Source organism: Rhinatrema bivittatum, chromosome 8 (assembly GCF_901001135.1).
Source record: "Rhinatrema bivittatum chromosome 8, aRhiBiv1.1, whole genome shotgun sequence".
In the NCBI taxonomy this organism is placed as follows: Eukaryota; Metazoa; Chordata; class Amphibia; order Gymnophiona; family Rhinatrematidae; genus Rhinatrema; species Rhinatrema bivittatum.
In genome coordinates, this window is record NC_042622.1 from 34,889,098 (window position 1) to 34,903,395 (window position 14,298).

Sequence of the window (14,298 nt, forward strand, 5' to 3'; positions counted from 1 at the left end):
TGGAGGGAAGCGAGGAGCCAGAAAAGAGAGCAGCCTCAATTTTTTCCCCTCTACTTTGACCCCTGGAGATCTCATAATGGTGTCCCAGAATCTGAACGATAAATATTACTTTTTCAGTCTGACAAGTTTTTTCTGGGAGGGTAATCAAGTGCGCTCTGGCATGATAAGGAGTGTGACTTCCATTCCTCTGTCCTTTTCCCTGCTTTATGAACGGACGCTCCTTTCCAGCTTCTGCAGCCCTCATTCCTCCCCACCCCCACCCGGCCCTGTGCTGTTTTGGCGCTCAGCTCACATTTCCCACTGACCTCGTCCTAGAGGATTCTCCTGTTACCGGACGTGCGGCTCTCTCTCTGCTTTCTGTTTAAAGTGCACAAGAAAACAACCTTGCCCTAGAATTCCCCTTAATCGTGGTGTAAACCAGGGACAAATTGTTCATGAACTGAGCAGTAATCATAGGAACTGCACTTTGTTTTTACAGAGCAGCTGTAGCGCTCCTTTTGGATTCCGCGCCAATAATCTCCTCGTTCCCGCATTGTTTATTTTTTTCTGTTGCCTGCCTTTCTGTGTTCTAGCTGCCTCTTTATTTCTCCGCTATGTGCATCAAATTGTACAGGAAATCTACCTGCAGTTTATTAAATTATCTTTTTTTATCCCCTGAAGGGAGCGTACCTAACTCGGGGTTTATTAACTTATTATAATCTCATGGCAGTAGAATGAGTTGCAAACGGCAAAACAAAAAAATGATTCAAGTTAGGGGAGCTGCAACCTTTTTACTGACCTCTACAGAGCAAGAGGGCACCTCCGGGGGGGGGAGGAGGGGGCGTAAACCGATTCACGAAAGTGATTTGGGAAAGTGACTTTCTAGCACTTTTATATGCAGCCTTACCAGGGCTGGACTGTGACGACATCCAAATGGGCAGGGCCAGAACAGAGCTTTTTTTGGGGGGGGGGGCATGCTTCCATTTCTGAATCTCATTCCACGCTCAGGAGTTTCCTGGGGCTTTTCTTGGGTTTGCTTGCAAAGGCTTGGAGGAAGGGGAAAAGATTTTTTTGCTCAAACAAGCTTCAAGTGTGGATTGAGATCCAAGCACAGAATTGAGGTTTAAAAAAAAAAAAATTTACCCGGAATGGGTAAAACACCATTGGTGAAATCAATCTGGTTCAAACACTGGTGCATTTCGAAACACTGAAGATAGTACATTCAACTTAAAAGCCTAGTGGTGGGGTGCCCCTTATGTTTTAGCAGGCACAGAGTTTTAGGAAAGTTTTTGCATGGCACCAGATTTATGCCTTAGATCAAACTTGCGCGGTTTCAAGATGGACATAAAATTATTGCACATTTTTTTGCCACAATTATTTTTGCATATAATGGTTGAATCTGGAGGAACTTTTGTGTAAAACTTAAAATTTGGGAAAACCATGCATGAAAAATATTCACAGTTATGGGAGTTTGGGGATTTGTTTTAAAACAAATCCTAAATCTGTTTCTATTTTATGTATTCGATATAAATGAAATTAATGCAAAATAAATAAAGCCAGGGGGGCTGAGGAGCAAAGGTCATGCAGTGCTCTATAGAAGATCCAGGCTTGCTTCCTGGGCCCTGCTGCAGATGCTGTATACACACAGCTTGAGGGAAGAAGAAAGGGAGCTCCAGATATGGCCGAACAGTGAAAACCTAGGGCTGGGTCCGGTGGCTCGGTGGCCATGCTATACCCTGACTTTTGGAGGGTCTGGCTCAAGTCGTCCACTCCCTGAGATTGCCGGGGCTGGGGGTATCACGAGCCCAGCGGCACTCACAGTCCCTGTGGGGAAGGGGGGTTGGTCATCTTGCGATGACGCCACCAAGTGGTCAGACTAAGGGCTCTCCAGGGGCAGGGTTCTGGAAGGAGGCCTGGTGTTCGGTCCCCCTGCCCTGGCCTGTTGTTGCAACGACTGCATTAAAGTAAGCTGGAAAGGGATAGAAAGTACCGGAACCTCCCACCACCACTCCGAGCCAGGTGTGAGTAAAAGCTTGCGGCACCAGCCCCGGTTCCGACTGAGCGGAGGACCTTCTGGGGGACAGGATTGGGAAGGGTTCAGACTTACAGGCAGTTTCAAAATGCATGTACCTAAAGGTTCCCCAAAATTTTCCACGTGCAAAATAGGTGTAAATTGTGCGTGGGTAAATTTGCTGAGATAATTTGAGAATGGGTCTAATTTATGGGCATTTTTGCCAACTAATGTATGTAGGCTGTTAGAAAATTACCTCCTATAATCACAGGGAGCAACTTGCAAAGCCTTCTACATGGGCAAATGGCGATTTACAGGCGTAATTTGGTCTGTCTGATAAATGCGGCGAAAAGTGCATGCACTGTTTGTTGCATTTACCAAAAGCCCACCCAGGGACATGTTCAGGTCAGGGGGGGAGCAGAATAGCGCACACAGACTGCATTTTCAACTCGACGCGCGCTATTTTCCATGAGAGAAAAGAAAAAGTGCCTGCAGGAAGAAGGGGGGGGGGGGGGAATGTGCGCAGGTACTTTCTGATTCACGACGCGTCGCAAAGTGAAAAATACCTGCCTGCGGACACTTTGAAAACTGATGCACAACCCGCCGACTTCGTGCCCGTGTGAACAATTTCAGAACTGTCCCCATAAGTTTTCAATATCTTAAAGAAAATATTGTGCTGCTGCTGCGGGGAGCTCTCAGGGGGTGAAAAAAAAACAAAAAAAAACAGCCCTCAAGAAAAACAGCAAAACTGAAAATACTTGGGGAAGCTGGAGAAATGCCAGCCCTTGTGGAATTTAAACCTCAGAAGCAACAGTACATTTGGATTATTAAACTGCAGTGCAGGTCGGAATGGCTATTTTCATAAAGGGCTTTATACCTAAGCCAACAGCAATATATACCCAATAGCAGATATACCAGAAAGCCTTGAAACACAACAGTCAGATTTATTCATTCTTACTTCCTCTTTCAGTCTGAGGCCTATAATAATTCTCACTTCCTGAGACATGTTCTGGCATAGTCCATTCGGATCATTATTAACCCCCCCGCCCCTTTCCACCCTCAAAACAAACAAACCGTGATTGGGCCAAGGCAAATCTCCATTTGGATATTTTTTTTTCCTGCTCTCTCTCCCATTCCTCTAATTGTTTTTGGCTACACCTGATAATGTGTTACATCTGCAGAGCGACTTCTGAACATGCACTGCGCCGGATAAACACATGTCGCACAAAAGGGCACTGCTCTCAAAGTCAACATTCACGGAAACCCAGCCAGATGGAGCGGAGGCCGGGCCACCTGAGCGAGGAGAACTGGGAAAGCGATCCCTGCGCTCTGCGCTGTTTTTCCCCCAGGAAAAACTCTAAAAGGGGGCTTCAGAGGAGAGCACTCAGTATCCCCCAGAACAGAACCGCGAAAATGCTTTCCTTCACTCGCTGCAGCTCGCTTTTGAGTTCTTTTGTTGGAAAAGCTTGTAATAAATAAGAGAGGGCAACGATGATGATGATGATTTGGGTCGCTGAATCTAATCTTAGAAGGTTACTAGGTAGAGGAAAGACCCCGGTGTACCTTCAGCTGTAGAGAATCCCCCACATAAAGTGAAATCGGTTATGCGCACAAAGGAAACGTTTTCTTGGTACTTCCTACCCACAACCCAGGATATGAATGGAGAAAATCCTTGAATCAATTCCTCAATGACTCCAAACAGCTACCTGTAAAGCATAATTATAACCCCCCCCTTCTGCTCCGTATTTCAGCTGCTCACATCTGTTTCCAGTGCCTTGTTCGACAAGAACCATTACATTTTAAAAATAAAGCCTGGAAGCGAAGACCCCCGTGTCACTCTTTTATAAGTCTTTCCCCACCTACGCACAACGGTGAAGGCGCTTCTAGCGGGGTAATTTTCAAAATGTGCGCATTGGGCTGTCCTCTACAGGTACGTTATACCCATGGACTTTGCACCAGTTTTCAAAACTAAAAAGTACACATGTACCCTTCTCTTTGAAACTTGCTGTGGGCACAACATATCCACGGCCGTTTTTACACCTACATTTTGTGAGGGTGCTGTTTTCATGGAAGATAGGCATAGAATTGAAAATGCAAACTACATGTTATTTTCTTCTGACAATCTGCAAGCTACAACTATGTGCTTTCCGAAAAACTGCACATGCGTTTAGCCACAGTGAGGGGCGTGCAATTTTCGAATGCCCGACCTACGTGCACGGATAGCTATTCACCCACTTAAATGGGCTTTGAAAATGGTCATCTTAGTTTGCATAATTCAGACTTGTGCAAAAAACTGTGCACCCTCTAAAATCCCAGCTGAAAACACAGAATTATTCCCTCCCACCTCCCCAAGATGGGATAAATTATATCCACAGCATGAGAAATAAATGCCATCAGTCTAACCCCTCCAACATCCAGCCAGCTACATGGTCCAAGAATTTTATTATAGAAGATGATTTGTTAATACATTCTTCACTTTTATTAAGAAAAAAAAACAACCCCAAAAAAGCCCTGGAGGTTCTCTCCACTCTGGCATCAAATCTCTGTGCTACTTCGCTCTGGACTAAGCTGCCGGCCTGCACAAATACTGTGTTCCCTCAAAATATCTCAATGCTGTTACAATCTGGAAATCTGCTGCGTGTGCACCCTGGGCTTCCAGCTCAATTAGAACTGGCCTCTCTGTGGACTACAGCACCATGAACCTTCACTTGCAGCTATCTGGGGTTCCACCTCAACCCTCTTTGTAACCTTCATTCCTCTTCGCTCGTAGCCCAGTCATTGCAATGGTGCCCCTTGGCTGGGGCTGCGGAATTTCTCTCCCTCCAGAACCGGGTCTGTCACATGCACCCTGAGGCGAAGCCAATAGATGTCACTATTGCTGAATGACAGATTCCCTCCCTCCAAGGGACAGTGAATGCTACCTGCTGTATTCTGGTACGCTGGCAGTCGTCTAAAAGCATCTTCACAATAAAATGGCAGGCGTCCCTTTAAGCAGTACCAGTGAAAATTCTGCTCAGCTAATTCATTTAGAGTCATTAATTCATTAATTCATTTAACAGTCATTAATCACATTCTATATAACTGTATACTTGTATACTCTATATGCTACTAAAGTTCCCTGTAAAAAGTTGAACACACATACTGTTTCAAAACACGAATAATGTCAAATGTTATTTGTTAAATGTTATTGTTACTTTCAATGTTCCTTGTAATAAGCCCAGGTCGGACCGTCCCAACCAGGGTAACTTGTTTATTGTAAACCGGATTGATTTGTATTGTATACAGGAATTCCGGTATATAAAAATTAAAAATAAATAAATAAATAAATAGAGGTTAAGCATAAATTGAATCATTCGAATCCCCTTTAATCGTTCCAATGTATGCATTTCATCTCTGCGAAGACAGCATTAAAGGTTTGGAAAGCTCCTCCAGCTTATTCACTCCTATCACCTTTATAAATAAATCCTTCCCCAAACCTCACGCAGGCACCATATTAACACGAGGGAAGTAAGGAGACAGGATAAAGATCTGAAGATTACAACTTTAAAATAAAGGCCCATAAGAAAACAGAGAACAAATCCAAAAAGGAAGACCAAAAGGAGAACCAGGCAAGTTCTAATGTGACAAATCCGACTTTAAGAAAACAGAAGACAAAACAACCAAAATACTAAACCTGGGTACTTGAAACATCCATAAGTTGAAAGATAACAAAGAAACCAGCATTACTGACCATGCATCTGGTAAGTGTAAGGAGCCTGGCCTGGAGGAGGGGCGTTGAAACTGGAACCATAGCTAAGAAAGCCACTCTGTCCTGGGGAATGGCTCAGACTGTCTTCTGTTTTGATGCCTAGGAAAGCAAAAAAGATAAAAATAAAATAAATGCTTGCAATATGCATGGGGTGCATAAAAGGTCAAAAATAATTTACATACCCATTTTATTTGAAAATGTTTATTTATTGTACATCGCCTTAGGTGCTCTCGTGGAAAGGCGGGCAAACAGGTATTAAATATATAAATAACTCTCCCTTCTTTGCTTCCACGTTTCACACAATTTTAACATTAATTAGAGCGTAAGGTGATAAGGCCTGAAATGGCTTCCAGTGGAGGTTTTGAAGGCCTGCACTTTAACTGATTCTGAGCATGTTTAGGACGGATATGAAGGCAGTGGTAGAGAAGGGGTTGACAGTTCAGTTAAATATACTGGGAGTGGGGAGCCAGTGTTGGGTTGAATATGGGAATTTATATCACCAGACACCCAAAGTGCAAGAATCGCAACTGGGCAGATTGGATGAGCCAATTTGGTCTTCTTCTGCAGTCATTTACTATGTAAGTATAATCTTAATCATAAAGGGGCAATTCATTAAAGGGTGCTAATGTTTAGGGTGCAAGCTAAACCAGTTTAAAAGGCTCATTTTAAAAGCCCAGGGTGCACAAAAACCGGGAGATACACAAGTATGTCTGGCCGGCGCACTCCGCGCTGATTTTAAAAGGTGCCCAAGTTCACTTGCATCTCCCAGTTCGCGCACAAATAAGAAATTGCAAACGAGGGGCAGGGCATGGACGTGGTCTGGGCATGGGTGGGACATGGTTGTTCCGGGACTTTAACATGAAATCTGCATGTAAGTATTTATGTCCCCTGCTGTGTAACATTACTACTGCTACGGATAGCGTGTAAGTAATAAAATAAAAAAAAAAAATAGGCTAGTCAGCGGGTTTTTAAGGGTTGGTGCTAACAGGGTAAAAGGGAGGCTGTTTAACTTGAGGGGTTAGGAAGTCCTATCCATTACCTGGGCGAACTGGGGAAACTGGTAATTGCATTGATGCGTGTCACCTATAAAATCCCCCCCACTTATGCGGTAGAGGCGGCATTTGTGCACACATGCGCACATCCTTATAAAATTGTGCACACATGCATGCCTGTTCATCCTCTTTTATAACATGCGCGCAAATACGTGCGTTTGTCATAAAACGGCCACGTCCTTTGGTCAAGCATACGCGCATACATGTGCGCCTGCGCAGCTGTTACCATCTTAATGTGCACAATGGTGTTCTGCATGCTAAGGTATCCACCAACACTGTAGCAAGCAGGTGGCAAACCATATTATTGCCACACACGCTAATAAGCGTAATGAGATGCAAATGAAGACATGCGTGCTTAACAAATCATCGTCCTCTTCACTAAATCAAACCCTAATTAGTGACAGCATACTAAGGACAAAAAAACATATCACCCGCTCCAGACCACACATTCAACACGGACTGCGAGTGCGCACACTATAAAAGCCACCTATTGGCCTATGACAGTTTGTAGAAGGAAACATAAGCACTTTGGATGCTGCAGGAAGAGGAGAAGAGGGAATGAGAGCAAGACGGCAGAGAAAACAACAAGGCACAAGTGTCCCTGGATTTTCTGACCCATAACAATGCCACCCATTTCTCCTCCTAAGTGCTGGTATTGGCTACACACCTTGCATTGGTCTTTTCCTCGAGTGATCATGTGTTTAGGATCCTCTCCCATGCCACCTGCTTTCCACTCCCTCCATCCTCCCAGCTCGTCTCCCCTCCTCCTAACCAAGGTCTGGACCTGGATGCTTCTTAAGAACATGAGAAATTGCCATGCTGGGTCAGACCAAGGGTCCATCGAGCCCAGCATCCTGTTTCCAACAGAGGCCAAACCAGGCCACAAGAACCTGGCAATTACCCAAACACTAAGAAGCTCCCGTGCTACTCTGCTATTACTGGCATCAGCAGCATGGGATTTTCTAGGTGTTTGGTTACTTGCATCCAGGTCCAGACCTTGGGTAGGAGGAGGGGAGACGAGCTGGGAGGATGGAGGCAGTGGAAAGCAGGTGGCATGGGAGAGGATCCTAAACGTGAGAAAAATGGGCAGACACATGGCAAGACCCAGGAGAGGACAGATTACTTCCCCTTTCTTTGCATCGCTCCCATTTTCACATCTTTCTCATTTCTTATCCACTATCAATCACTTCTTTTTTTTTTGTTTTAAACTCTTTATTTATATTTTCAAATCAAATATATATAAAATGTTTGACAAAGAAAAATAGAGAATTTACATAACAAGCAATACAGCAATAAGAAAAGCAATAAAGGAAAAAAAACTGTTATCAGGGTAAATTGCCTGATTAGACCTCAATAAAAAGGGGGGGGGGGACACAAGATAATAACCCTGGGGAAAGGCTATAACACAAATCGAAATGCAGTCATAGTAAGGATGGAAGGAGTACGAGCCAATCAAACAATATCCACATTGGTAGGTGGAGAAGAAACCCTGACCCCCCTCGTCTGGCATCCAAAACAAGTTTTAACTGACTAGGATCAAAAAAAGTAAATCTCGTAGTATCAAGAGTTATCACACATTTGCAAGGATAACAAATAATACACAAGGCTCCTAAAGGAAGAACTGCATCTTTCATCTGTTATCAATCACTTCTGAGGGAAGGGGGCAAAGTAGAATGAAAGCTCCCTTTTCCCAACACCTAAACCCTTGTGACAAAAACTTACACCAGATTTCTTCCATGACAAACCATATAACACTATAGCAAATCTTATTTACAGCATAAAAGGCAAGTATAAAACTGATGAGACAGAATATGTATAAGGCAACGTAACATGACAATCATTCTCTTATGCAGTAGAAGACACATGACAAGGAAAGCAAGACCATTAGAGGGACTTGCTGATCACCAATGAGAAGGTGCAAAAGAAACAGTTCTTCAGCAGTGATGCATCTTAGGGCACCCTTATTCCCTATGGATTGTTCACCTACAGAATGCAGTAGATGGCCTCTTGCCCTCATTGAATAGATTTTGTGATTGCTGTCGACCATGGGTTGTCCCAGAAATGAGCGGTCTAACGACATGAGAGTCAAATCCAGGCCACTGACGGAAGAAGGTCTTCCTTCTATGCCAGCCAACTTCCCTTCAGGTTGACCCCTCTAGTAATAGTGACTGATAAGGCATGAGAAACGGGAAAAGTCCCCAGTTTGAACAAGGAATGAGAGACCGGGAACAAAGCGAAGAGCTAGAACAAAACATGAATCCAAGAAGGATAGCAGGTAGGAACCTTGGTTGTAGAATCTGCAAAGTCTTCATAATGGAGCCAGGAATGGAGCCAGAGTCTGAAGACCGAAAGGTAGGACCAAGCTCTGGCAACTGACTGATGAAACTGCCTCAGCATAAAAACAAATCTATACAGGAAACAAGATGGCCACCAGGCAGAAGCGAGGGGCACTGGTTTGGGAGGTCTTGATACTCAGTACAAAACAGCTCACAGTGCTACCTACAGGCTGGAGGAGAATCCAGAAATGGATCCTTAAGGTTGTCTAGATTGAGGCCTTCCACCTTTGGTCCAAGATCCTCTAAAAGTTGGAATCGTGTAGGGTGTGGGTGGTATGGGCTTGAGGGAAGTAGCAATGGGGTAGTTCTAAGGGTGCTTTCGAAAAGCTGCTGGAGGGTGAGGCAGAGGTTGGAAATATCTATTCTCAGTCTGTCCACGGACTGTTTACTCCTGTACACTGCCTTTGTTATTTTTAATTTTTGATACATATTCCACTTTTTGTGACTGGTCAGTTACTTCAAAGCGGATTGCTGAAAGTATGTTCCTGTCCCCAAAGGGTTTACAATTTAAGGGCCTCATGTACTAAGCATTCTTCCCCATATGGACAGAATGAGAGAAAAGCCTCAGTAAAGTAGGCTCTAAAGGGCAGATTTTTAAAGCCCTGAGAGTGTAAATCCTGGCCTTTACGTGTGGCCGGGCAAATACTCCAAGAGGCCTGGCTGGGACGTGCTCAAGTGCCAGGCCTCTTGGAAGGGGCAGGCTGGAGGGCGTGTTTTGGGCGGGGCGGTCCAGGACAGCACCATTGTTCGTTGTCCCTGAGCCTTGCACGCCGGCTGGCTACCGGCGCGCGCAAGTTACTTCAGGTCAGGCCCTGAAGTAACTTGAAAAAAAAAAGATAAAAAAAATTTAAAATTGCTTTTTAGAGGGGAAGGGAAGTTAGGGTAGGGGGTAGGAAAGTTCCCTCCCAGTCCACCTCTAAATTGGAGCAGGCTGGGAGGGAACTGGGGAAGGCCCCGATGCGTCACCGCGCGAAAATAGCAAAAATGAAACCCCCCCCCCCTTGTGCGCGCCTCCCCCGATTTTGTAACATGCAAGCACTGGCGCTCGCATGTTATAAAATCGCATGTCCATGTGTGCGCGTTCGTGCATAGTTTTTAAAAATCTACCCCTAAGTTTGCAACTGAGCCAGTGGAGGTTAAACTTTCTTGCTCAAGGTCCCAAGGAGGGTCAACAGGATCTGATTCCTGGCTCGTAGCCTGCTGCTCTAACCACTAGGCTACTCCTTCATGCTGTCCACACCGAGCAGCACCTGCTTCTGATGGATGTATAAATGACAACGTTATCTTTTACAAAGGCTTGCGGCCTTTACAAACTGTGTTGTCCCAGCACTACTGGATGACCAGAGGGAGAGTACGTGCTCTCTCCCTTTTATATCTTTATGGAAGAAAGGGGAGCAGCTGGTAAAGAGTACCATACAGCCTGCAAGCAAGCATATTAAACATTACAAAATCTGTCTGCTTTTTCACAGTGAGCGCACATCATTATCTTCCAGGTGAATTTTCAAAGGCGTTATGCATATAAACGTAGTAGATTATTGTAGCAATTTTCAAAAGCCATTTACCTGCATTAAATGCACTTAATCTGTTGACAAGTCAATGGCATGTATTGCAGCAATTTTCAAAAGCCCACGTAACGCAAGTAAAGTTCATTTACACATGTAAAACCCAGTTTTAAGCGTGTAAATGCTTTTGAAAATCTGGCCCTCAGTGAGCATGTTAAATGCAATTTTTGGCATGCCTACTACTAAATAAATGCCACATGAATACTAAAAACATTTTTATAGTTAAGTCTGTTTATTGTTTTCAGAAGATAAGTACAACAAACCGAAGCAGAATTATACCAACAATCACAGATAAGTACACAAAGTACGGTATTAAAAAAACCCTTAGCTCTAGTGAATAACATGTCTTCAACAGGTTACTCCCCACCCAACAAGCCCAACTACGGCTGAAAAATTACGATACCGAAAGAGAATTAACCATCAGACTGTGAATTCTACAAGACAAAGAATCTATTCATGGTTTCCAAACCCAAAGCAATATTTTTTGTCTCCTACAGTTTTTTTGGATACAACTTTTCCATAAGCAATAAGCTATACATTTGTATACTCCACTGTTCCAGGGTAGGCGCATCCTTATGTATCCATTGTATCAATATACATTTTGTAATTATACAACAGGCTTTACGCAGCTACAACAACATATTTATCAGACATCTCATAATCATCAAAAATATCTAATAATCCTAGGGATGCATCTAACGGCACATCCTTCCCAGTCCAAGTAGAGATATGTCTGAAGCCCAAAAATGTTTAATGCCCGCACATGCCCAGAAACAATAGAAAAAAGTACCTTCTGTTGCCCCACACTTCAGACAAGCAGGGTCCCAGAACGGTGAAAAGTAAAGCTTGTGCACCACTAAGATGCGTTTCTCAAAGATTAGCACTTTCCATTAAATGTCCCAACCCAGTCAGAGAGAATCTAATATCATCTTCTTCCAAAGCCGTTCCCAAATCTCTTGCCCGCTGTGCTGTAAGAAAGGAGACGGGGTCCACCATCCAATAATCCATTAAACCCCAATATAATTTGGGAATTAACCCAGTCTGAGAGGCGATAATAACGGCCCCCTCAAATTTCCCTGCTTTGAAAACCTCCTTGTTGCCATGTAACAAAGATTCAACGTAATGACGTATCTGCAAATGGGCACAGAAATCCTTATTATCTAAGCCATATTTGTCCTTTAAAGTTTGGAATGTGGATATCTCAATAACAATTGACCAATTCGGGGAGGTGCTGTCTAACTTAAGTTCTTTCAAAAGCCAGGAGTACATTAAGTCCATCAATTTCGATTCAGTTACATTTTCTGTGATTCCCAAAATCTTTAAGTTGTTGCGGCGACTATAGTTCTCTAAATCATCGATTTTTACCTGTGCTGCTTGAACCGCACGTTCGAGGGCCACCATTTGCCGGTCTAGGACCTGCACTTTAACGGCATTATCGTGCATTTCCACTTCGATATCAGCGAAGCATTTGGCAAAGTCCGAGAGCTTAGCATCTATGGCTGTGATGGAAGTATTCAACTTATCCAGTTTACCTTCCACGGCCGCTATAACCCCTGAGGAGATGTCACGAATAATAGCCGCAGCATCCCATCTGACTGGGTCTGAAGGTGCAGCCGCCATTTTGTTCTCCGGCACCACCGTCTTGAACTTTTCTTTTTCCTTTTTTGACGCTCTAGTGGACATAATAAGCCACAAAACAGCTTAGTAAAGCTCTTACTCTGTTGTAGTAGGTTACTTCCCGGTGGCAATTAAAAAATTCAGAGTTTTTAAGACTCAAATTGGGAGCCTCAGCAAAATACATCTGCTCAGCTCACTGCAGCACCGGAAGTGAGAACTTTTGGAAATTATCCCAAAAAACTGGTCTAAGTAGAAAGCTGGGACAGAGAAGACGTCAAGAAGCCATCTACCCCAATAAAAATCTGTTCAGCATTCTGCAAGGGACGTAGCCAGGAAACAATTACCTGGTACCTAAGTGTGACACAAAACCTCTTCCTCGGCTGCTGAAATGCTGAGTCTGACTGCTCATTGCGACTACCTACTTTTTATCTTTGTTTTATTTTTATGTTGCCTTTGTGCTTAAACCTGCTTTAAAGTACATCTGTGGAAAAGCACAGCCGCTTCTGTTAAAATGCTCAGCTGATGTGCAATGTTATTATATGAGTGTAGGACTTTCCGTGGGAGAAAAAAAAAAAAAACTTTGTGAATGAGAAGATCTGACCTCTGTAACTTCTGGCTGAGTGCTGCACTCCAGGCTGACCTCCGACTCCCTGCTGGGCCATATCAAAGCGCAGCGTGGGCGCTTTCAGAACCAGGACCCAGCAGGGGTTTGCAAGCTAGCAGGGGATTTAGAAATAAGCCCCGGTATGAGGCAGACCACAAATTTTGGAAGCAGTAACTTTTACTTCACAAAGATTTATAGTTTTGTGTGTCAGTATGAAAACAGGGCTGGGGAACTGGAGGTGCCAGAAACAGGTCTTATTTTCAGGATTTCCTCGACAAATGTTCATGAGCCATGTTTGCCTACGTCTGGTCCAAGAACTGGGCTAATGTGCGTAATATGGCCGTCCTCAAAGCCAGGCCAGCACTCGCCATTTCTGCACTCTACACCTACTGCGAGTGTTTCAACATGGCTGACTCTAGGGATGCACTTTTATTGTATTTCTTTTCCTAGCACTCACCAAATGGGTTTTAATGTGCAATAAGAGGATCATGTTCTAAGGCATTTCTGCCTTCTGGAAAGGGCCCGTTATAAAATTGCCCAACCAATCTGCTGGTAAACTTTTGCGTGTATATCATGTACGTGCATATGTTTACCTGGATTGAGCGGAGGCACTCCCAAGGCGGGGTCAGGGAGGACGCTGAACTTCCGCAGGCATTTTTCCATGTTCAAAAGTATTGCTTGTAAATTTTCCTGAAACATTTCTGCGCACGTTAATAGTTCTAATTGTATGTAGGTAGATCCTGTGGGATAATTTTCAAAATGACCTTATGCATGTTGGTTTGCTTCAAAAAACTGGTGTAACCCAGGAACGTATTTGCCATTGCATGTATAAGGCCATAAAACAAAACGGTCTCAGGTCTGGCAATCGCCATTGACAGATTGGGACCTGGCAGGGCTGGAGGGGCTGAGGATTGCCTCCTATCCTATTTGGACATCAAAGAACCAACAGAAGGTGTCTGGGCTGGGTAGGGGAGTGGTTTGAGGGGTTTTCATTTTTAAATTTCGGTGGTGCTGAATTTTACACAGCAACAGTAGAGCAGGCCGGGGTGGGTGCCTGCTATTTTTGAAATGAAGACACCCAACAAATTTCGTTGGGGGATTTTGTTTTGCTTAGAAATTAAATGACATAACAAAACAGACTGCTTCGCTGCTTTTTTTTTTTTTGTGTCATTTGAAAACAAATGCAAACCTCCTAAAATATAATAGAATACGGCAGTCAAGAGCCTACATGGTAACGTCACTTTAAATATATAAAATATTGTTTAGAAATATATTCAGTTTTACTAGATGGGCTGTGCTTTAGAGAGGATGATGGTATTCCAGATGAAGATTAAGCAACATCATTAATAAAGTGAACTTCTGTTGCCACCCTATGTCATTTACCATTAT

The 14,298-nt window shown here is 43.8% G+C and overlaps 1 protein-coding gene across 1 annotated transcript in view; it reads right to left on the reverse strand.

Moving 5' to 3' along the window:
• The window catches only part of EYA2 (EYA transcriptional coactivator and phosphatase 2), a 330,347-nt gene that overhangs the window by 210,807 nt on the left and 105,242 nt on the right, over positions 1–14,298 (reverse strand). Inside the window, exon 5 of the mRNA XM_029613002.1 lies at positions 5,721–5,837. Coding sequence (XP_029468862.1) covers positions 5,721–5,837 — 117 coding nt within the window. The remainder of the gene's footprint in view (positions 1–5,720; positions 5,838–14,298) is intronic.